At 41.3% G+C, this 24,312-nt stretch overlaps 2 protein-coding genes across 3 annotated transcripts; both read right to left on the reverse strand.

Annotated features, from left to right (window-relative positions):
• Window positions 1–7,325: 7,325 nt before the first annotated feature.
• On the reverse strand, window positions 7,326–18,257 carry rbm5 (RNA binding motif protein 5). Of its 2 annotated transcripts, none has more exons than XM_047347685.1 (25): window positions 18,101–18,257; window positions 17,807–17,854; window positions 15,987–16,161; window positions 15,752–15,910; window positions 15,567–15,636; window positions 15,085–15,158; window positions 14,334–14,417; window positions 14,047–14,107; window positions 13,570–13,635; window positions 13,321–13,481; window positions 13,127–13,224; window positions 12,943–13,030; window positions 12,796–12,864; window positions 12,523–12,589; window positions 12,014–12,108; window positions 11,789–11,894; window positions 10,618–10,712; window positions 10,348–10,527; window positions 10,118–10,258; window positions 9,945–10,028; window positions 9,654–9,845; window positions 9,494–9,568; window positions 9,310–9,410; window positions 9,080–9,209; window positions 7,326–7,795 (listed from the first exon to the last, which is right to left on the reverse strand). In XM_047347685.1, exons 2-25 carry the CDS (start codon window positions 17,821–17,823, stop codon window positions 7,670–7,672), a joined length of 2,514 nt encoding a protein of 837 aa, XP_047203641.1. In that variant the 5' UTR covers window positions 17,824–17,854; window positions 18,101–18,257; the 3' UTR covers window positions 7,326–7,669. The 2 variants fall into 2 exon arrangements, with proteins under 2 accessions (XP_047203641.1, XP_047203639.1); XM_047347683.1 differs by having other exon boundaries at window positions 9,945–10,031.
• A 3,793-nt stretch (window positions 18,258–22,050) lies between these two features.
• Window positions 22,051–24,128, reverse strand: brk1 (BRICK1 subunit of SCAR/WAVE actin nucleating complex). Its single transcript, XM_047348695.1, has 3 exons — window positions 23,853–24,128; window positions 22,620–22,702; window positions 22,051–22,537 (listed from the first exon to the last, which is right to left on the reverse strand). The coding sequence occupies exons 1-3, from the start codon at window positions 23,968–23,970 to the stop codon at window positions 22,511–22,513; spliced, it is 228 nt and encodes a 75-aa protein (XP_047204651.1). The 5' UTR covers window positions 23,971–24,128; the 3' UTR covers window positions 22,051–22,510.
• Between the last annotated feature and the right edge of the window lie 184 nt (window positions 24,129–24,312).

A 24,312-nucleotide genomic window follows, 5' to 3' on the forward strand; every position in this document is an offset into this window, starting at 1 on the left:
CAACATTCTATTGAAGACTATTAAATGTTTTATTTTTTTACAAATTTTTGTTTTTTATGTTAAGAAAGGGAATAATCATTAAGCAGTGTGTCTGATTAAAAACACATTCAATCACACTGCAAATGGAGGTGAACTCAGTGACGCTTCCTGCATCTTGTCACTGTGGAGCAGTGGTTAGCACTGTGGCCTCATGGCAATAAGGTAATCGGTTTTAATCTCACCTGTGGCTTTACTCTATGGTTTCCTTGGTTCAACCATGCATATGTTAGTCGGTTTTTTCTCCAACAGACCAAAAAAAAAATGCTTATATTATTTGGCCATTTATACCTGACCGTGGGACCCTCACGGCTGATCCTATGATGGACAGGTGACCTGTCCAGTTGTACCCCTTTGTCTAACCTACTGTTGGCTGGGATAGGTTCCTGACCAGGATCAAGCGGATAAGAAAGTAAATGAATTCTTCTGAGATGGAAAGTACAATTGTAAAACATAAACATAAAAAACATAAAATTAAATAAACATTTTCCAAAACTAAACACAATTTCATAAACTAAAACAAAAGCAGAAAACAAAATAACAAAAGCATCTTGCTGTATACATTCATCTGACTGAAACCTCTGTGCAGACACCTGCAGTGTTTCTTCTCCACGTTTAAAATCGAATCAATTAAAGTCATGAAAACATTTAACCATTAAATGGATATATTCACAAGCTCTGCATTTTGAATAAATAAACGAAAGCTCAGCCGGTTTATTTTCACGGCTAATATATTTCCCACAGTTTACATGACAGGGCTTCTGATCCTGTGAAACAAAACAGAGGTGACAAAGGTAAAAACAAATTCTACTTCTAAACCATGGTTGTTCTTCTTAAACAAGGCAGGCTGAGGGATAAGGATCATATATTTCTCACACATGTAATCACCCCTTACTTCCAATCAGTCATCCTGCTTCATTTGTAGAGAAGAATACACATGAGAAGACATGTATTGACTTTCCTCCTTTAACCCGCTTTATTTAGTGTTTTTACTTTTTAAAAGAGGGCTTACTTTGATACCTTTATGTCAATCAGTGCTAAGCTCTGAAATATTGGGTGTATTGTAAGAGATGTGATCTGTTGAGCCCCCATTTGGTTCTCACATTCTTTAAACTAGTTTGAGCTAGTTTGGACTGGATGAACTGGAAAAACAGACTGCCAAAGGAATCTTTGTTACTTAATTTTTCTCAGGGACAGCACCTCTACAGGTTTTGCTTTTCCTCGTTGAACATTAAAGAACAATTAGCATCATGGAGATCAATGATTAAGTTGATTATGAAAGTAGGGTTAGATTATAAAATAATATCATAAGCTTTAAACACAGAGCTGTTTTCAGTCAGTAATCAAAAAATGGAGAGAGTGCATGTCTGCCTTGGCATAGCCCAAGGAAGAAGAGTATGAATCAGAGAAACAGCCAAAAAGCTTATGGTAATGCTGGACATACACCCAGAGCTACAATGATTGGTTTAGAAAAAAGGCATTACCATGTGTTAGAAAGGCACAAAGTCCAGGACTAAATCCAATTGAGAATCTGTGGCAAAACCTAAAAATTGGTGTCCACAAACATTTTCATCCAAAAACCACCTCAGACTGGACAAATTTCATTGTCTAAATGTTCAAAGCTTGTAGAGACATACCACTGAAGATTTGCAGCTGTAATGGCATTGAAAGGTGGTTACACCTGCTTTGCAGGGGTGGGTGTGAGATTCAGAACATTTCTCCCTTGAGAAGTGAAACTATCAGAAACCTTGGGGAACAAGAGGTTCATGAAAACACCAGGGTGATGTTCTGGATTGTGTTTCATTTGATAATGTACACAGTTTAAATAAGGACTGCCAGCAGGGGAACAAGCAAACTGACCACATCTTAACATGAACCAGATTTTACAGGTGAGTAGAACTTGATTTGTTGTAAAACAGACATTGTTTTATGGCAACAGAGTAAAATAACTGTTAGCTAGAATTAGAAGCTTTAACATTAAAACACTTAGTGGGGACAAACTCTCCATGTGGAGATGCTTTTTTCAACAGGGTCATATTGATATGTTAAGGCTGAGATGTTAAGGAAGCTCAGGTTGCTTGGATATCAGACTTCAGCGTGTCTGAACTGTTGACTCTCTCATCTTCCTCTTGACAATACTCCAATTATTCTGTATGTTTGGACTTGATAAAACACAGCGGACCAACACCAGTTGATAACATGGATCTCCACATCACCACTGACTGTGGAAACAACACACTGAACCTGGATTCCATACCGCTCCACCTGCAGGCCCTCCCCCTGAAATAACATTGCCCACCCTAGTGGCCCCCCCACCCCAGATGTTGTACATTGTTGATTTAACGAGTGAAGCTGAGTTGTCCAAGTGTCAATGAATGCACCTGCCTTTTCCTTTAACCAACTGTTATTGCACTTCTGTTCATGTAGCAATACTTTTAACAGTCTGTAGTATATACTTTTGAATTAATTTTAGGTGTGACTTAAATTTGTAATTGTTACCCAGTGGTCTATACATTTTAAATCACTTCACACTGTTTTTCATGTTATAAAAAGAAAAGATTCAGTTTTTTTTAAAGAATAAATCTATTGAAAATGCCTGCAGGCTATGAAACTTTAAATGCAAATTTCTAGTCAGCCTCAAATAAAAATGTGTAAAAACAAAAGACAAGTGGTCCATTATAGGATTTTTGTAGTTCCTACAGCATCATAACATTTTTCAAAGTCTGTCATTGGTTCTGATTTTGGTGTCCCACCCTGAGATTTGGCCCTATGTGTCTCCCCACTGTGAAACATGTCTGAGCAGCACTGCTCACTGTCCAGGTAGGACACTTCTAAAGTTGCCTCTGGTTCAGGAGTGGCTTTACAAATGAAATTGTACCCTACCCCACACAATACTTTCAAGATGCAATTACCTTAATTCAGGGAAGTCCAAGTGCCCCCCGACTCCAATTCAAGCATGATACAAGTTCGCCCTGTTTGCACAGAAAGTCAATGCAGATGGAAGGATTTAATTTATAGGACAATATTATTACCGACTAAAATCTAAGGGAACATGTTAAGTACAATACAGTATTTCAGTATTTTACTGTACTTTAATGTCAGTCAGTCATTTTCTACCACTTATTCCACAGTGGGTCGCGGGGGAGCTGGTGCCTATCTCCAGCAGTCTATGGGCGAGAGGCGGGGTTCACCCTGGACAGGTCGCCAGGCTGTACTATAATGTTCGTTCGTTCGTCCGTCGTCTTCCGCTTATCCAGGACCGGGTCGCGGGGGCAGCAGACTCAGCAGAGACGCCCAGACGTCCCTCTCTCCAGACACCTCCTCCAGCTCCTCCAGGGGGAGCCCAAGGCGTTCCCAGGCCAGCCGAGAGACATAGTCCCTCCAGCGTGTCCTGGGCCGTCCCCTGGGCCTCCTCCCGGTGGGACGTGCCTGGAACACCTCCCGAGGAAGGCGTCCAGGAGGCATCCGGTATAGATGCCCGAGCCACCTCAACTGGCCCCTCTCAATGTGGAGGAGCAGCGGCTCTACTCCGAGCTCCTCCCGGATGGCCGAGCTCCTCACCCTATCTCTAAGGGAGTGCCCGGCAACCCTACGGAGGAAGCTCATTTCAGCCGCTTGTATCCGTGATCTCGTTCTTTCGGTCATGACCCAAAGTTCATGGCCATAGGTGAGGGTAGGAACGTAGACCGACCAGTAAATTGAGAGCTTTGCTTTTCGGCTCAGCTCTCTCTTCACCACAATGGACCGGCACAGCGCCCCCATTACTGTGGCAGCTGCACCGATCCGTCTGTCGATCTCCCGCTCCATTCTTCCCTCACTCGTGAACAAGACCCCGAGATACTTAAACTCCTCCACTTGAGGCAGGAACTCCACTCCAACCTGAAGAGGACAAGCCACCCTTTTCCGGTCGAGTACCATGGCCTCGGACTTGGAGGAGCTGATCCTCATCCCAGCCGCTTCACACTCGGCTGCGAACCGCCACAGCGCATGCTGTAGGTCTTGGCTAGAGGGGGCCAGCAGGACCACGTCATCCGCAAAAAGAAGAGACGAAATCCACTGGTCCCCAAACCAGACCCCCTCCGGCCCTTGGCTGCGTCTAGAAATCCTGTCCATAAAAGTTATGAACAGGACCGGCGACAAAGGGCAGCCCTGCCGGAGTCCAACATGCACTGGGAACAGGTCCGACTCAGTGCCGGTAATGCGGACCAAACTCCTGCTCCGCTCGTACAGGGACCGGATGGCCCCTAATAAAGGGCCCCCGATTCCATACTCCTGGAGCACCCCCCACAGGGCATCACGAGGGACACAGTCGAATGCCTTCTCCAGGTCCACAAAACACTTGTGAACCGGTTGGGCAAACTCCCATGAACCCTCGAGCACCCTGTAGAGGGTATAGAGCTGGTCCAGTGTTCCACGGCTGGGACGAAAACCACACTGTTCCTCCTGAAGCCGGGGTTCGACTATTGGCCGGACTCTCCTCTCCAATACCCTGGCGTAGGCCTTACCAGGGAGGCTGAGGAGTGTGATCCCCCTGTAGTTGGAACACACCCTCCGATCACCCTTCTTATGTAGGGGGACCACCACCCCCACGCCCACCCCAGTCTGCCAGTCCAGAGGCACTGTCCCCGACCGCCACGCAATGTTGAAGAGGCGTGTCAACCATGACAGCCCTACAACATCCAGACACTTGAGGTACTCAGGGCGGATCTCATCCACCCCCGAAGCCTTGCCACCGTGGAGCTTTTTAACCACCTCGGTGACTTCAGCCTGGGTGATGAAAGAATCCAACCCCGAGTCCCCAGCCTCTGTTTCCACCACGGAATGCGTGATGGCAGGATTGAGGAGATCCTCGAAGTACTCCTTCCACCGCCCGATAATGTCCTCAGTCGAGGTCAGCAGTCTCCCGCCCCCACTATAAACAGTGTTGGTAAAGCACTGCTTCCCCCTCCTGAGGCGCCGGACGGTTTGCCAGAATCGCTTCGAGGCCAACCGGTAGTCCTTCTCCATGGCCTCACCGAACTCTTCCCAGGCCCGAGTTTTTGCCTCTGCCACAGCCCAGGCCGCAGCCCGCTTGGCCTCACGGTACCCGTCAGCCGCCTCAGGAGTCCCACAAGCCAACCACAGCCGATAGGACTCCTTCTTCAGCTTAACAGCATCCCTTACTGCCGGTGTCCACCACCGGGTTCTGGGATTGCCACCACGACAGGCACCGCAGACCTTACGGCCGCAGCTATGGGCAGCAGCATCGACAATAGATGCAGAGAACATGGTCCACTCGGACTCTATGTCCTATGTCTCCAACATTCCCCGGGATCTGGTCGAAGCTCTCCCGGAGGTGGGAAATGAATACATCCCTGGCCGAGGGCTCCGCCAGGCGTTCCCAGCAGACCCTCACTATGCGCTTGGGTCTGCCGAGTCTGTCCGGCTTTCTCCTCCTCCAGCGGATCCAACTCACCACCAGGTGATGATCAGTGGACAGCTCAGCCCCTCTCTTCACCCGAGTGTCCAAAACATGCGGCCGAAGGTCTGATGATACGACAACAAAGTCGATCATCGACCTTCTTCCTAGGGTGTCCTGGTGCCAAGTGCACTGATGGACACCCTTATGTTTGAACATGGTGTTCGTTATGGACAATCCGTGACTAGCACAGAAGTCCAATAACAAAACACCGCTCGGATTCAGATCGGGGAGGCCATTCCTCCCGATCACGCCTCTCCAGGTGTCACTGTCGTTCCCCACATGGGCGTTGAAGTCCCCCAGTAGAATAATGGAGTCCCCGGGAGGGGCACTATCCAGCACCCCCGACAGGGACGCCAAGAAGGCAGGGTACTCTGCACTACCACTCGGCCCGTAGGCTGAAATGATAGTCAGAGACCTCTCCCCAACCCGAAGGCGCAGGGATACAACCCTCTCATCCACTGGGGTAAACCCCAACACGAGACGGCTGAGCTGGGGGGCAACAAGCAAACCAACACCAGCCCGCCGCCTCTCCCCGTGGGCCACTCCAGAGTAGAAGAGAGTCCAACCCCTCTCAAGGAGATGGGTTCCAGAGCCCACGCTGTGCGTGGAGGCAAGCCCGACTATTTCTAGTCGATATCTCTCGACCTCCCGCACAAGCTCAGGCTCCTTCCCCCCCAGCGAGGTGACATTCCACGTCCCTAGAGCCAGCCTAAGCGTCCGGGGATCGGGCCGTTGAGGTCTCCACCTTCGTCCGCCACCCAATCCTCTTTGCACCGGTCCCTCACGGTTCCCCCTGCAGGTGGTGGGCCCACTGGGGGATGGCCTCGCGTCTCTCGTTCGGGCTTGGCCCGGCCGGGTCCCGCGAGGAGCAACCCGGCCACCAGGCGCTCTCCGACGAGTCCCGACCCCAGGCCTGGCTCCAGGCTGGGACCCCGGCTCCGCCGTACCGGGCGACGTCACGTGCCTCGATATTGTGTTCTTCATGAGGGGTTCTTGAACCATTCTTTGTCTGACCCATCACCTAGAACCTGTTTGCCATGGGAGACCCTACCAGGGGCATTTAGGCCCCAGACAACATAGCCTCTAGGATCATTTGAGCACTCAAACCCCTCCACCACGTTAAGGTGACGGTTCAAGGAGGGGTACTTTAATATCTTTGGTTCATTTATTGAACTTGGCTGAATACAAGAAATGCGACTGAGAAGAGTGACCCAAATCCTGTTTTGATAGCCAAGAATTGGCCAAGACCAAATTTTCAAATTGGATGCCTTTCTTTTACTAAAGCCAACATGGCAAACCCTTTTGGACCTACAATTTTTTTTTTTTACATATCCCTTTACAAAAAAAGTATGGCATGCTAAGCTTGTCCAAATAAAAAAGATAAAATAAAATCTCAATTGAACTTGACTAGAGACTTTGGCCTACATGTTATGTTTGGACACCTGTGCCTTAGTTGCTTATGCACTTTATCCAAATTTTTTCCTTCCACTGAATTTTTCAATATGCTTGCTTACAGCACTAACTGGTCAGCTTCATCACAAATCACGTTTTGCGGATTACCAACTGTCAAATCAGCAGTCGTCCCATTGTGTGTGTACGGCTTAAAACCAATACCTTTTTAATGGGTCTTATGTAATCCAATTTGAGAAACGGAAATTTGTGTCCATCGCTGTAAGCCCTTGTCCTCAATATGGATAAAGTCTTAATTATATCAGCTGTAATGAATCTATACACACAAGCTTCACTGTGTGAATTGAATTACTGAAATAAATGAACTTTAAACCCAACTACAGCTGAATTTTTACAACAAATTATCTGTGATCGTATATAATGATCCCAACTTAAATCTTGTTTATTTTCTTTACACTTTGACAAGATCTTGTATAAACTGTACAGTCATAACATGCCAAGACAAACTCAGATCAAATTATGAAAAAAAGCTAAGTAAAACAAAGGCAATTCACTATGCATATGTACAACTTATAAATTATATCATTTACAAACTCAGGTAAGATTAACAAATTTCACTGGATGGTCCCTTTGTGTGACAGGAAGAATAACCATTATGAATCATACAGGGAGTGAAATTATTTAACAAGAGTCCATTATGTCCTCTGCGATGTTTTAGCAGATATTTCACAGATCAAATCAACAGTCTAGTTGGAAAACAACTCATTCCAATTCTGTGAAGCGGGCAAACATGGCCTTTCGGACTGCGTCCTTGTATGTATCCGAAGCCGATAGGGTGTAATTGGTACCCTTGGTGCCAAGTCCAGCTCCTTTAGTTCGTAGCTGTGCCTGAGGAGGCAAAAGACACATATTAGCATTTACTGTAATGCAATGTACCGTATTTTCCGCACTGTAAGGCGCACTTAAAAACCTTTAATTTTTTTTTTAAATGACAGTGCGCCTTGTAATCCGGAGCGCCTTATATATGGATCAATTGGTTAATTGGTTGATCCATACTGGTTGTACACGGCGCTCTGTCAAAATGTTTCAGTACAACTGGTAAACTACAAAGCCGCACCGCTTGCAGCATTACGGCTACTGTAGTCAGGGGCGTCGCCGAAGTAATAGCGGTAAACACCTGTACTGTGCTTACTCCTAGTCCAACACCACTTGTGTGTGTATAAGGTTTGAATGTACTGTTGCAGGAATTGCCTGAACTATATGTGATTAGAAGCTCAGTGTGTGGGGTGTATGTTTCGTGTGTGTGTATGGAAGATGTTGACATTACTCCTCCGGACAGAGGTGGCGCTGTGTGCTGCCGTAGCTGAGAATCAAGAGTGAAGGAGTGACGTCGGTATTATTGTGTGTGTGGGGTGGCTAGAGACGGCGACCGGAGCAGCGGTGTATGAGTCTGTAAGCCCTGTGTTTTTACGTGCTGCAAAGTCATTAAAAAGAACCCCGAATCTCTTCAACAACTCAGTGTTTTGATGCTGTTTCTTCATGCTCAACTCAGCAACGTATGAGTGAGGGAGTTAACCCCGAGGAAACTAGTAACTTCGGCCCTGGAGAAAGCGTCTCCCCTGTGTCATCAGACTACGGTCAGAGGACAGAAACAGGAAAGGTTAACAGTACTAACGTTTGATTTAGTGCATCAAACTGTTTCTTTTACGTGTTTACTGAATCAGGGAAAAGTTCCCTTTCACGTTTTAACTAACGTTTGATTTCAACTTCAACTTCATAGACTCCAATGCATTCCTAACGTGCGGTTGGCTCTATTCAATAGAATTCTATGTAGAGGAGACCTTACCATGAGAGTGAATGGAGTTATCAGAACGCTGGTTTGTAGTGTATTAATAAAGTTTGACTGACTGACTTATCTGACTGTTTTGTTGACATTCTCTTTAGCACAGCTCCATCTAGTGGATGCATAACGCAACTCCAGTCAAACGTTTGACTGCAGTAGCTTCTATTCTATGCGCCTTATAATCCAGTGCGCCCTATATATGAAAAAAGTTCTAAAATAGGCCATTCATTGAAGGTGCGCCTTATAATCCGGTGCGCCTTATAGTGCGGAAAATACAGTATGCTGTTTTGCCAGATGGAGCCTGACATGATCAAATGTATTGCATCTACCTCTATTGGAGCTGTGATGCCCTGCTGGTTGCGACCAAGACCTTTCCCCTCCTTCCAGCCCATGGCCTGCAGCATTTTGTTCCCAATATTATCACTGGTAAGACCATCTTTAGTCGGCTGTTCATAGTTCCTGCATGTGAAAAAAAAAAAAAAAAAAGACGCAAATTACATTTGTAGAGTAAAATAAATGTATAACTGGTGTCTGTAAAAGTAAAGCACAGCGCTCTTACACGACTGTTGCTGGCTGGCTGAATTTCTTCTTTTTAGGCACTGGTGGTTCTGGGATGCCGTATTTTTCTCTCCTCTCTGCTGCTCTGTCCCTGTATTTTTGCTATTGACAAGAAAAAACATTTTAGATTTATAGAAGATCAAACTAAGACGAAAAAGAACATGTAGATTAGTGTATGCTCAAACCTCTGTTTCTTTCCTTTCTAGCTCTTCCAGCTCTGCTTCACTCATTTTGGATCTGCGGAGAACTTCTAGATTTTTCTAAGAGAGAGGGACCAGATAATTTTTGATTTGGTGTCTAAATTCTGGGGCAAATCAGTCAGAAGACAATAAATTACGGTGATACCTTGTGAAGGTCAGAGAGCTGCTGATGTCGCATCAAACCCTCTTTGTTAGGAAACTGTCTCCTGCACAGTAGACAAGCCATCTTTGTCCAGTCTGTGAGCTTGTCCTGACTCATGTCTCCACCATCAGGTTCTACTCCTCCTCCTCCTTCCTCAGGATCACTGTCTCCACTGTAGGCTGCCACCAGGCCACACTAAACAACAGACAAAGAAGCCATATCCCCAGTTACCATGCAACCCAGCAAATAACTTGGAGGAGTTATGCCTAAGGAAAATCCAGAAAGCGAAAGTACCTTGGAAGAACCGGCAGAGCTTATGGGAAGAGCTTCCTCTTCAGCGCACCTCGCCACCTCTTGCATGAGTCTGTCTAGACCTGCCTGCTGAAAAATAAAATATCAGTCAACACTTTTATGTAATCAAATTCTGACATATAAAGTGTCAGAAAGTTTACTGTTAAATCTTATACCTTCTTTTCAAACAATGTGTATCCAGCATCAGCAGCTGCTGCCTCCTTCCTATCTTCTTGACTAATGGGGTGAAAGCTACTTTTGAAGTTTTCTTTCTGCTTATTGAGACTTTTAGCCCACCGTTCCATGTCTTTAGCAATCTGAAACATTAATTAAAACTTCAAATAAAAACACTACGATAAAACAGATCAAATTTAACAGAACAGATAATGTGTTAAAAAAAAAATACCTGCTGTGCAGTCTTGCTCTTAGGCTTCTCTTTTTTCTCTTTAGGCTCCTTGTTGCCTCCTGCTGAGCGATTTGCTGTTTCATCATTCTGTCCTGGGTTTATGTTGGCAGAGGCAGGTACATATGTCTGTTTCTCACTATCCCAGTACAGGTACTGCTGAGTCAGAGTATTGTAATAATACTGAAAAATAAAACGTGATGTATATAATCAAAACAAGATCAAATCACCCCAGCAAAACAGAATTGATACCGAGCACTTTGTGTTACTTACATGTGAATTTGGGTCGTAGTAGAGGCCAGTCTGAGGGTCGTAATAATAGCCAGAAGACTCATCATATTGGTAGGTAGATGTATCAGGAACAACACCTGACAATTATGGAAACATCAGGTTGATAACTGTTAGCAAAATTCTGCTATGCACATAAAAAATACTGTGATATTACCAGTTTAAGATATTTAGGTTATTACTGCTGTATAAAACACTAAAGAAAGGCCAATGAAATTGGAGATTCATCCTAAAAGTTTAAGTTTGATCTACCCTGATTGGTGCCTAGGGGACTCAGTTTACCATCTTCAGTATCACTCAAGCAATCAAAGGTCAGAGGAAGAACAAAGGGTATAAGAAGCTATTTTAAAAGGAAACTATATTTTCTATGACATGTCCAGTTAATTGGGGCTGCGAGACACAAGACTCTGACCAGATAGCTGCACTAATTGATAAGAGGCTAAATACTAAAGGTTAAAGAAGTTTAAAATGTTAACCCTGTAATCTTTTAGTATATCTTTTGTTATCAGAGTTCATCAAATAATAAAGTTATAACTAGCTTAAGTTGGTATTGGCAGGTCAAAGGCTTTAAAAGACAAAAAATCCCAAAGGGCATCAGTGTATCTCATTTAGAAACATTTTGTTAGGCATTGGTAAGCTTCAACTTTTCAAGATGCTAACATTTAAATGGTGGTTTTGAAAAGTAAGGTAAGGTAAGTTTATTTATATAGCGTTTTTCAGCAATGAGACACTCAAAGCGCTGTACAAACAATTACAATACAATCACAAAGCAAATAAACACAGATAGACACAGAAAAACAAATCAAATGATAAAATCAAACAACAGAGGTAATTTAAAAAAGTAAAATAAAATAAAGAGAATAGATTGATGGACAAGAAAATGAAAGGAAAATTGGACTGAAAACGCAACTAATCATGCCTAGATGGCACAGTCAAAGGCCACTCTAAACAAATAAGTTTTTAATCTTGATTTAAAGCAACTTAGGGTTTCGGTAGAATCAGTCATACCATAGGCTTGCAGCTTTTGTCTTGTACACTCCCTTTTAAATGCAAACTCAACATGTTTTCCAACTGTAAGGCCTATCCTAAAGGAAAAAAACTGCACACATTTTGCAATGCAAAACATTATATTTTAAAGCAATGCATTTGTCCATACCACTGGTGCTCTCCGCCATGTGTCCAGAGGCTGGTACTACGCTGGCTCCACTAACAGGAGCAGCAGCTACAGCCAAAGCAGCCACAGAGTCAACTGCGAGTCCTGCCTGGGGTTTCACATCCAGTTGTTGGGCAAGAGGCAATGACTACAATTAGTATTTAGATAATTTGCAGACTGGGTTATTTTTTCTAACTTCATAGAATTCATTAGAACTGATGATATTACCTGTACAGCAGCTTGTGCAATGATATGTGGTTGGTAGACTTGTGGACTCTGTGATATCACAACGGCAGCAGGAACAAGCTTTACACCTGGAGCGGCTAAAACCACAAAGAAAGTCAAATTATTACAGCATTCTGAGTCTCTACAGCCTTAAAGTGAAGTAGATGTTTCTGTGGTGTGTGTATAAGTTAGATGTCCTGCATGTTCTAAATGTGTCCCTGTTTCACCACAGTGCAACCAGATGAATGGTTTATTTCCAGGCCTCTGCAGAACCTTACGGCATGCTGAGGAGAACATTCAGCCAGTTGAATCAACAGTGTTTAAGCAGGCAAACATCCAAAACATGCAGGACATCAGCCCTTGAGGATTGGAGTAAAATACCCTCTCTATATAGCTCTACGCAAAGCACAATTCCAGACTTGCTATGACACAATGGTAGAAAACTCCAATAAAGACAAAAGTGAAAACATTACACAGTTATATAATCTAATGGGGAAAAAATGACCACATACCTCCCAGGATTCCATTTCCCTGACAAGTGCTGGCTGCTGCACCTTGTTGATAGTATGTCTGATAGTCCTGTAAAACATCCATAGCAAAAATTAATCTGCAACTCAAAAATTAAATACAAGGTCTTTCCATCAGCAGTAACACAATCCACTGTTTTAGATACCTTTATCTCCTGTAAAATGTTACAAATAAAGTATGTTTAACATATTTATTCTTACACCAACACATTTGAAGTATATTTGTAAACCAAGATGCTAAGGCTTTGTTTGACCAACCTGCGACAGAGGAGCGTATCCTTCTTGCAGACAGGCATACTCTGACATCCCATCTGAGGTCTGCTGTGGCTGTAAGGTGTAAAATAAACCATTGATGTGCGACCTTGACAGTGGGAGACACAAAGTGCTTGGAGAAAATGGACCAACCTGAGCTGATGACCACTGTGCTGCTGCAATAGCTGTGCTGGCAACAGAAAAAGCACTGACACGATTCCCATCAGGTAGTAAAAGGTCCCTGGTGGAGCGGAAAGTTAAATTATTACTTCTTAATGTGCAACAAAACAGATAATTCCATTAATACACCAAAATACCATTTTAATGCATTACTCACTTTCTAGCACTCTTGGCATAATCCACACCAATCGTTTTCCCATCCAGTTTCAGGGGAGGCTGCAACCCCTGTAAGATGGTTAGCAGCTGGGAAGCCTCCTGTTAAAAGTTGCAATAATAAATGTAACTTATACTTTTAGACCTGTGATCTGTCTTGAAAAATAAGTGAGAAACATGTGTTTAAGGTTGTTTTACCAGAGGGGAGGACAGCTGCACAAAAGCAAATCCTCTGTTCTGGCCTGTTTGCTTGTCCTTAATAAGGCGAATGTTATTGGATGACAAATTGGCGTAAGGTGCCAGTGCTGTCAAAATGGCTTCCACTGTGGTCAGAGGAGCAATGTTTCTCAAGATGATTGCTGTAAAGGATAACAGGATTTGTTTTAAGACGAGCCAACCAGGGACAACTCTTTTAGCTACTGGATCTATAAAAAGAAGTGCTCTTACTGTCTCCATAAAAATCTCCAGTGGGTTGAAGATCAGGGAGCCCAGTGACGCTGCTCGCCTCACCCTCTGTTAAGGGAGTCATAGAAATAAAAACATTAGCATACTGATTAAAAGTGATTTTAAAAAAAAATAACTAGAAATGAGATAGAAAGACTAAGTGCTATAAACCCGAGGTTTTCAGCCTCTAAAAACGCAAAACATAAAATTAGAAAATTTTAAATATAAGAAAAAGGTAGCTTACAACTACATTATATATTTGGCAATACCATATTTCAGGGATATAAGACAAATTACTTTGAAACAATGTATTTTCTCTCTCGCTTAAGACGTTCCCCTCTCAACCTTTGTGACAACACATTTGCGAGTCAAAAGCCTTTTAAGGTTCTACAACAAATGTTTGTGCTGCAACTCGGCACTTTCAGCCAAGGCTGTCCAGATGTCTGCAGCAGGTGGCCTCTTGCTGATTCAATTACTTACCGACTTTGGCTGCTCCACACCTGAAGCACTTCAACCGCCTCCGGAAATTGTACAGGCCACACTGCAAGTAACCGTTCAAATCATTTTTATTAAACAGCTACTAAAGTCCAGATCAGCGCTGCCACAGAGAAAAGGAAGTCTACTTAGATGCTAAATTACCTGGGACACACCTTTAACAATTATACCAATGCAAAAAGAGATGTAGATAGAATGCCAAATACAAGCGAGAAATGTTTTCAAGTGAAGCATTGCTTGGACAATGTAACCAGGACAAGGCATTTACTTACAGTGTTGCAGAGCCAGTCTTCGTACTTGTTTCTAGGGTGACTGTAGTGCATGTCCACAACTTTGCCTTGGATGACCAGACGTTTCTGAAAGAGGAAACACCAATCACTCAAGAGTTCATGGTGAGCTAACATTTAATCAATTGGGGCAAGCAGTGTTGGAAGGGAGAGCACGGGGAGAGGGACCCCCAACAGACAGCCTTTGAGTTAAAGACAGGCACATGATGTATAAGGGAGCATGATGTAAAGAGGTATCTTTAGGTGTTTGGGACCCGCGTGCCCAGACTAGGCTGGAGCAGAGTGTATAATGTGATCCTAATAGACACAGCTGACTGCCTAAAAAAACAGTATGTGTTTTTTCATAAATAAAAAAAAAAGAACATTTAAAATTCCCATCTACTGAGGGCTTGGGTTAAAAAAAAAACAACAAAAAACAGTCAAAGGACGCTGACTTTTACAGTAAAAAAAGAAAAAAAAAGTGTGCTCATAATCTTAAATACAGAGCTCACAAAATGTGTCTGCTTTGTAGTATCAATGCTAATAATAAAACTTTGTTAATGTAAGAAAGTTTCAGATCAAAACATCTAGACATCTCTGTTTATATTTAAGTCAAACAGTTTTAATGTGTGGTATTCATTCTATGAGTTATTTTTCTACAGTTTCCACACTTCATATTGAACACATTCTGGTTGCCTTTAGAGTCATTTCTCCAGATCCCCAAGATTAAAACTAGACTTGGCGATTGTGAAGCAACCTGATTGGTCTCCATCCATCTGGTAGCATCTTGCAAGTGATAAAAGTCCACGAAGGCGAAACCACGGCTTATACCTAGAGACAGCATTCAAATATAGACGGGAGGTGTGTTAGTTAAGAGTCCATGGGCATATTATTCAAAGTCTTCCACAAACTGCTTCACGACCCAGGCCAAGTTTGGTACACAAAAGGCCACTCCTTAGGAGTTTTACCATAGCAAGAAATCCTGCTGAATACCACACTCTTAAAAGTAAGTCAGTCAACTGACTTCTCAATAACTATTAATACCGTTTTTACTTACCTTGAACAGATCCACAAAGTACTGAAACATTAAGTCTTGCATCAAAGTTTTACATCTGTTTGTTTCACACAACTTTCTTCTATGTGCTATGGAAAAAAATGGGTCTGATTGGAAGCAGATTTGCCCTATGGTCAATGCCTGGGGTTGGGGAGTTAAGGGTCCAGGATTTATCCAGCTCTCACCTGTTCTCTTTTTCATCAGTCTGACATCTACTGGCTGGGGTCCCTCGAGTTGGTCAATGGCAAAACGAATCTAAATTACACAAAAAAAGTACAATATACATTAGGATTCACAATATTTTTTTAGTAAAATTTATTTATAATTACATAAACATCATATGCAAAACAGGTATTCCAAAAACACTTACATCCTCCTCAGTAGTGTGAGAAGACAATCCCCCAAGCATGATAGTTTTGCTCTTCTTCTCATCCCCTGGTTCACGTCTATAATCCTGCTCTTGATAGTCACCATCTGAGTGATAACCATCTTCTGATCTATCACTGTTCCGCCGTTTCCTCTCTCTTTGCTTTGCAACAAAGCATGAAAGATTAACATCAGGTACTAATAAAAAATTAAAAGCCTGTGGATATTTGAACAGATACCTCTGGACTGTCTCGTGGTCCTCTGCGGTCTCCATCATAACGATCACGCCTCTCTTCACTCCAGCGCCGTGAGTTGTGATCACGCTCTTGATCTCTGTCCCGTCTGTCTCGCCAGTCTGGATCATCACGGGACTGCTCTGAACCATATCTACCGCTACGCTCAGTCCGACTGATCCTTTAAAACAGTAGACAAAATCATCATTACAAAACAACTACTTTAATATTCTTGAACTTTATAATATACTTCTTTATATCAAAACATGTATACTTTAATAAAAACATCATCTGTTTTTAGGTTGTTAAAACCAGGAACAGCGTGTTCATCGTCTCCACTAAGAGGAAGGAAACACATAATAGACTGATAATCACATGTTGATAGAGTTACACTATTGTTCTTGCTATAACCATGGCCAATAGCCAAGCAGCAATAAAAAAAAAAAAAAGGCCACTAGCCTCCGTTAGAAAACACTTGAAAGTAGTAATGCACCGATTGATCGGCCAGCCCCGATTTCCTTAATTATGGGAGATCTGTGATTGGCTGATTGTTACATGTAAGACTGATCTTATCTACCCTATTGTACAAGTTTTGTTACTTTTTAAAATGTGAAAAGTGAAAGACTAGAGGAACTGCAATGCTCTAAACGTTTCATTTATATTTGAGAGCACTGCCTCATGTGCAATATATCTCAAATCGGAATCGGCAGATCTGGCTTTTCAAAAGATCGGTAAAGACAGATTGCAGAAAACTGCAATCGGTGCACCCCTACTTGAAAGTGTTGTTTTTTTTGGGGGTTTATTTACCATATATGGGGCCTTTTCCACCAAACCGTTTGAGGTGCTTAACTGGTGCTAGTGCTTACTAATCACCAGTTCTTTAAGTTTCCCCCCAAGACAAAACCCTAGATCTAAGCACAGAAAGCCAGAGCTATCCCAACCCTAGTTCACTGATGGGACAGAGGAAAGAACTGTTATTTCTGAGACAGTTCTTTAACTGTTATGTGTCTAACTCTTTAGATTGGGAGATGTCCAACGCAGTTTGTGTATTGCTCTATAACGACTACACTTATTTGGACTCAATGCCTTCTTTGGCCCTGTGAAACTGGCTTGATTTTTGAAAGCTCACTTGTATGGATATTGTTGCTTTACAACTAAAAGAGGGGCTTGTCTTTGCAGGGTTATGCAACTACATTTAACTTGAATGAGTGCTTGCATGCCATCATTTGTTTGGCTGTAAAGGCTGAATTTGCAGCTAACACAAAGTGAATCTAAAATGCTTCCATCTGATTAAAGCATATAAGAATAACTTTCGTCAATATTTCTTAATGTGCCTGCAATACATTCAACACCAATATGGTGGTGGGTGGTGATTGAGGGAAAAACGAAAATCACCACGACGTCAGTAACTGATATGGTTTAAAAATTATGACGGGGCACATCTTTTAATTTAAACCAGTATTTAAACGCATTTTACTAAATGTTAATTTAAAAAAAAAATCAGAAATTGGCCTTAGCATTAAGGAAGTCCTAACTAATGCAAATATGCTAGCTCAACTGCTGAAAGGAAATTAATATTGGCTGATCAAGCACATCATACATAATTGTACTTATTCCCTATGAAATAATAATGTTAGACTGGACGTCCTTGGCTGCATATTTCCAAGTCAAGAACATGAGCTTTTTCCGCTTTCCTACTGATGTAACTAGTGCACCATTTTACAACTGTGCTTATCGTCAACGATCGCTCTCTAGAATACATATACCGGATGCCATCTTGTATTTCAATAACAGTGGAATAATAAGTGCCTTCTGTTAAAACTTACCTTTTATCAGCACCCATGTTCTCAACGGACTAGTCACTCCCGCAAAATCTAAAAGACAAACCATTTGAAGTTTACTTATTTTTGGCCAACAGTGCCTATTATTTGATTTAATTTAAAAATAATTAATTCACAAAGAAATTTGCTTCACGTCAAACGAACGCCGTGAACACAAGCAAATAATGGTAAAACGTAACATGGAGCCCGTTCCTACAATAGGAAAAATTACAAAAAACAACGACGCCACCGCCAACAGGAAACTGCTATACCGCCAAACGTAAAAACGCAACAACTCACCGATTTATATTTCTTTTGGACAATGCTATTTTTACTTTTTCTATTCCACAGAAATAGTCGACAAATTACAAAAAATTAAACTCATTTCACGCTAGAGCACTGCTGACGACAAAAACGACGATAGAACCTTCTTTATCCCAAGATGCATTGGGGCAGAGCCTGGAGTTTAAGGGTTTATTATTCCCTTTTTTAGCCTCACAGGCGGTGATTATCCCCAAAATGTATCAGTTTTAAAACTGATGCCATAGTATTATGTTTGACGTTGTGTCTAAATTTAACTGAACACATGATTATAAATGGCGTTAAAAGTTGAATTTGCGTGTTTCAAGGTTTAAATTAGCGAATTTGTAGGCTGCCCTTTAGACTCTGCCTGCAAGGTCTATCCGAGGGTGCAAATAAGCCACACAGCGCCATTTTGAGCGACCCTTTACCATTATGTAACATTTATAGAATAATGTCACCTCTTGTAGAGTGTCTACAGTTTCATCTTCAATATCTTTATTAAATACGTAGCCGTTTTCGTGTCATTTCACGTAGAGGCATTTAAATTTTTCTGATAGCTTTAAAATCATTTCATGAAAGAATTAATTAAATAAAAGATTTTACAAATAAAAAATGCTGGGAATAATTATGTCCAGTCTTGAACTGTTATCTGGTTTTAGTAGTCCAGATAACAATAACATAGTCCCAGACAAGAAAAAGCCTTATATTCTGACATGCTTTTGAGTTTTCACAAACTAAGCAAAGGTTTGACAAAACAGTCTTTTACTGATTCTACTATTTGAATAAATCTGTCTAACTTTGACCTGTCTTTGTGATGTACTGTTGAAGCTGGGCCTAATACAATGTGATCTCAGAACAAGAAAAGACAAAATAATTTTCTTTTTGGAGTTTTCACAAATAGAATCAAGTTTTCACTAATCAGAGACTATATTTCCGAGAATCTGTCACAGTTGTAAACTGCTGTAACCTCTGTCCAGGATTGACCTGTGTATGCAGTAAAAATGTCAAGCTATACTCGTGTATGGTAATCCTCAGCTCGAAAAAGCAGAAGAAAAACGTCTTTTGATTTTTTTCATTAACTGAATAGAGGTCAGTTTTGTAAAGAAGGAAAGCCTTAAAAATTTGCATTTTATTTTGTTTTTGAAAGGGGTTTCACACAAACTCTTTTTAAAAATATGTGTCGAGTTTAAAATGATCTAGCTCATCTTCAGCCATTTTATGCATTTTACTTTTCAAACAAAAATTAATCAAAGGGAATTCTCAGTGGTTCAATGCAACAAAATCGCCCTTTTAGTTGGGGGCTAAATTGGAAACCACTTATTAAATGTTGATTTCAGCATCCAGCCTGTGAAGTCTAACTATACATCTAAATTCAACTCCATATATGCAGTAGCGGTTCTAGACCAAATTTACCAGGGGGGGCAGTGTTTCTTCATGGGGACACAGAACAAAAGCATGAAACAAAAAAAAACAGGGCAATATTTAATTTAATATATTAAGTGAGCCACTTGCAGAGCTGCACGCTGCAGAACCCTGATCTAGCAGATGAAAACTGTGATTCTATCTGAATACGGCTGAAACTAAATGTGCAACACCTTAATTTTTAATTCATTGTTAAACTGTATAGGTAAAAAATAAATTGGTCCATAGGGATCAATCAGTTAAGTTTTTTGTGCCAGCACATATCATAAGAAATTGATTTAGTATTTTGTCTTCAATACAGGGGCCAGGAACAGTTATACAGTGGCACTGTCCTCCGTCTAGAACCTCCCATGCTTATGTGGCAATTATAATTCATGAAATACCGTGGCATCAAAGCACTAGTCATTTAGAAAAAGAGCAGTCAATGGTGTACAGAAAGTACACTTTCATCAATGGTGTAAATTTGAAGTTGTAGATGTTGCCCTTTGTATTCTTGCTCCAGCATGTTTGATCCAGCAGAGTACCCCCAGGGTTCTTCAAGTGAAATTTAAGACTTTTTAAGACCTTTTTAAGACCACCTAGAAGGAAATTTAATGCCAATTTCACAGCTATAGCGATAAAATTATGAATGATATAATAAAAAATCTATGGATTTTAAGCCTGAGAAAATAATCGCCAGGTACTTGAACTTATTTTATTTAGACTTTCATATATAATAGACATTAACTTTGTGAGCTGTGCAATAACAAAATAAAAAAAATATGCATGTTTCTCACATCAAGAGTCAACACCACTCACTGTTGCCTTACAAGCCACCTTTTGGTTATACAAGAGATAAAATGCAGATTAGGTTCATTAATTTCATCGTTCGAAGTAAATGAGTGGTGGTCCGAAATTGTTTTCAGGATCCAAATCACCTCTGCCCGAAGAGTTGGCGAATGAGCTTGCAGGTTCACCGGCTGTACTACCGATGATGTGGTGGCTTCAGTATTGCTTGCAGTACCCACGTTGCTGGTTGTTAAAGTAGAGCCTTGCTTTGAACAGAATTGAGCAATAGGTGCCTGCTGTTGGTGGGCTCTAGCATAAGTGACGTGTTTGACACTCTTCATATGGGAGTCCAAAGCCATAAGTCCCATCGTCCCCAGCTTAAAAGATTTTTGGCACAAACAGCATTGGACCTCATGGTCATTGTCCGAATTAGGTTTAACCCACTCGTATTTTGGATTCTGCTGCCACTTCGGGTTAAAACGACACTTGCCCATTCTGAAGCACACTAAGCTAACTTACTAACAAGGTGGTTTTGTTTTCCCACCACTCACTGAGCCCGTGGGAGAAAGTCAGCTGACGTGCCCTTCGTAAAATGGATATTCGTCATTGGGCGCGGGAATTCTTACATTGCTCGCACACATCTACAACACATTTTGCTTCAGTATTTTAGGACATTTTAGCATTTATTGTCTCACTAAAGGACAAAATAAATTAAGACCTGTAAATGACATTTTATAACTTGTCTTCAAAATGTAATACTTTTAAGGCCTTAATTATTTAGTAAAAAATTCAAGACTTTTTAAATACTTTTAAGACCCCGCGGGTACCCTGTCCATTTAAGTTTTCAAAAATTATGTTCTTGATCAATTTCACATATATATTTTAGCTGTATATGGTCAATCAGAGATTGCCACTTTGTGGCATGGTGTGGAAACAATCACCTCAGACTTCCAGTACAAGACAGACTCCTGTCATCTGCAGAAATACTCGGATGATTCTGCAGTTGTGGGGTGGATCAGAGATGGACAAGAAGCTGAGTACAGGAAGGTGGTGGACCACTTTGTGGCATGGTGTGGAATCAATCATCTCATCTTAAACGTGACTAAAACAAAGGAGATTATTGTAGATTTTAAGAGAAACAGGAATAAGTCAAAAACTATTTCTATCATGGGAGAAGTGGAGGTGGTGGAGGAGTATAAATACCTCGGTGTTCACCTGGACAACAGACTAGAGTGGAGATGCAACTGTGAAGCCATCTACAAGAAGGGACAGAGCAGACTGTACTTCTTGAGGAAGCTTAGGTCCTTTGGTGTTTGCAGCAAGATGCTGCATATCTTCTATAAGTCTGTTGTGGAAAGTGTGATCTCTTCTGCCATCATCTGCTGGGGAAGCAGCATCAGAGCCAGGGACTTAAAAAAGCTCAACAAGCTGATAAAGAAGGCTGGCTCTGTTCTGGGAACTCCTCTGGAGATCATTGTGGAAAGACAGATTCTTCATAAAATGAAGAACATTATGGAGAACCCTGAGCATCCTCTTCATGAGACTGTCCTACAGCAACAGAGTGTCTTCAGTCAGAGGCTTCTTCAGATCTGCTGTAAGACGGAGCGCTACAGGAGATCCTTCCTGCCCACAGCCATCAGCATCTACAACGGCTCTTTGAGGAAACCTTCATAATATGAGCTATAACAACATTTAATTTCCCTTTGGGATTAATAAAGTATTTTTGAATTTAAATTGAATTTGAATTGAAACAAGGCAACTGTTTATAATTTATTACAGCATTTAAATTTTCATCCACACAAAACAGTTAATGTACAGGCAGGTTTTCAATAAAGGTGACTACACAATTACTTTTTCAACTTGGCACAAAAAAACAATTACCCTTTTTTCCATTAATCTCTGATTTGGTAATGACATTGTATACATACATGTTTACAGCAAAAAAAAAAAAATCACTGTGCCCCAGGATCTGTTGAAACCAATACTTAATTTTGCTTAATTCTAAATGAAATAATGATGTTTGTGTTAAACAGACCCATATATTTCATACAAATGAGTCATTAGATAAAAACAACAGAAAATTCAACCAATTAATATAAAAATGGTCCACTTGATCCCCCACAAAAGGATGGTGGAGTCCAGCACATTTAGTCCAAAAACTTCAGGGTGAAGGTTGGGGAAGCAGTTTGAAGATGTTAGGAATTCTCATGATGAGATCTAGGTCAGGGTCTCTCCTTTGGTCACCTGTATCAAGATACAGTATAGTCTGATGGTTAGATCACTTGGAGTCTGCCAAGAACAAAGTCTATCTGATAGCTATACTTACTCTGGCCTCTATGTATTCAATCCTTCTCTCCAACGCTGTTAACTTCTCGTTGAGGGTGGCCAGACGAGACCGACAAGACATATCTGTTGATTTTTTTAATGGAAAAAGATGTTAGGGTTCTGTGGCAACTTTTTAGTACGCCTTAGATACAGATATTTACTTATGAATTTTTATTTTATTGCAATAATTTAAATTTACAAATACCAAAACAAATGAATGACAGCTTACAGAACAATCTTTCAAAAAGAGCATGTAGTTCAAACATTTATGGAAGTGGAGATAGTTGCATTCAAATGGAAAGAGTTTATAATGCATTTCTTTCATTTTCTTTGAGTTTCAAAAGTGATGAGGATTTAACCAAGTTACCATTGCTACCATTCTTAAGACAACATTTCTCCTGAGGCACCCTTCATAATTGGATAAATGACAATATTAAACTTTACTTTATGAACTTAAATTCGGGCAAGAGTCTTTAATATCACCACTTTCATGTTAGGGGGCCAATGTACTATGCAATGATGCCAGAAGTCAGAGTTTAAAACATAAGGTCATCGCTCTTTGACAACTTTTGGCTGCCTTGTGCTTGCTTTTTGTTTATTTGTGGATTTCTTAAAATCAATACAATCATCGTGATCTACAGGCTTGAACACAACTGAAAAACGAAGTTGCATACAGTATAGTATAAGCCAAATTTACTGGGGAGCGAATTATCGCTTTAAAAAGATGTGAAGAAATTACCTTTATCATCAAATGTGTATTTGATTAAAACAATGCTGTTTTCAGTCTAGGCCTTATAATACTGTGTACGCTAACAGCAACATCACAGTTATTCTTGACGATATATTTATGGCCAAAAAGTTGTGCAATTAATACGATTTCTATACTAGTAATTAGGCCGGTTAGTGAAACTCAGATACAGATCTAGCCATTAGCTGTTTGCTCCGTAAACACGGTCGATTGTTTAGAAAAACTGTACGCTATTTAACTGTCCAACATGCTGAATTTTGAACTGCTATTAATTCTAAACCTCATGTACACAACAGATATTATCAAGCAAGCCTGTTTTAAAATGTCATAAGAATGCAGGAAGCTCGAAGCTAACAGCTAGCTGGGAGTGGCATTAAAGACATGAACACCACTGCTAGCAGGAGCTACATAGCTCAACATGCTAACCTGATCTTTCCGATCAAATGCTCTACATCACATTCAAGACTTCGTTAGCTGGAATCTTACCAAACGAGTTGAGAAAATCAGCAATTTTCTTTATGCTGCTTGTAATCACTTCTATATACTCTCGATTTGCCCAGTCTTGATGAATCTCTCTCTGCACGGGATCTTCCTGGCCAGCCATGTTGGATGATGAGATGAGCTTTCAAGAAGGAAGCACCGTTCAGACTGCTGTCCTTTTCCACAAGTATGATCACAAAACAGAAGTTTAAACAATAGGGAACTCTTTCACGTAACCCAAACAGGGGATTAAAAAAAGTTTTTTTCATGCTACTCATGCCTAACCCGTCCTTTATTATTTTTCAGAAAGCAATTTGAACAGTTGAGACCACTATAACATGATGGCTTAATGCTGTTTCATACTGCACAGAAGTTTCAGAGCAAGAAATTATACCACTACCCAACGCCTAAATACGACGTATCCTATATTGTTGTTTATATTAACATACACTCAGACGGCCACTTT

Source organism: Girardinichthys multiradiatus, chromosome 20 (genome assembly GCF_021462225.1).
Source record: "Girardinichthys multiradiatus isolate DD_20200921_A chromosome 20, DD_fGirMul_XY1, whole genome shotgun sequence".
Classification (NCBI taxonomy): Eukaryota; Metazoa; Chordata; class Actinopteri; order Cyprinodontiformes; family Goodeidae; genus Girardinichthys; species Girardinichthys multiradiatus.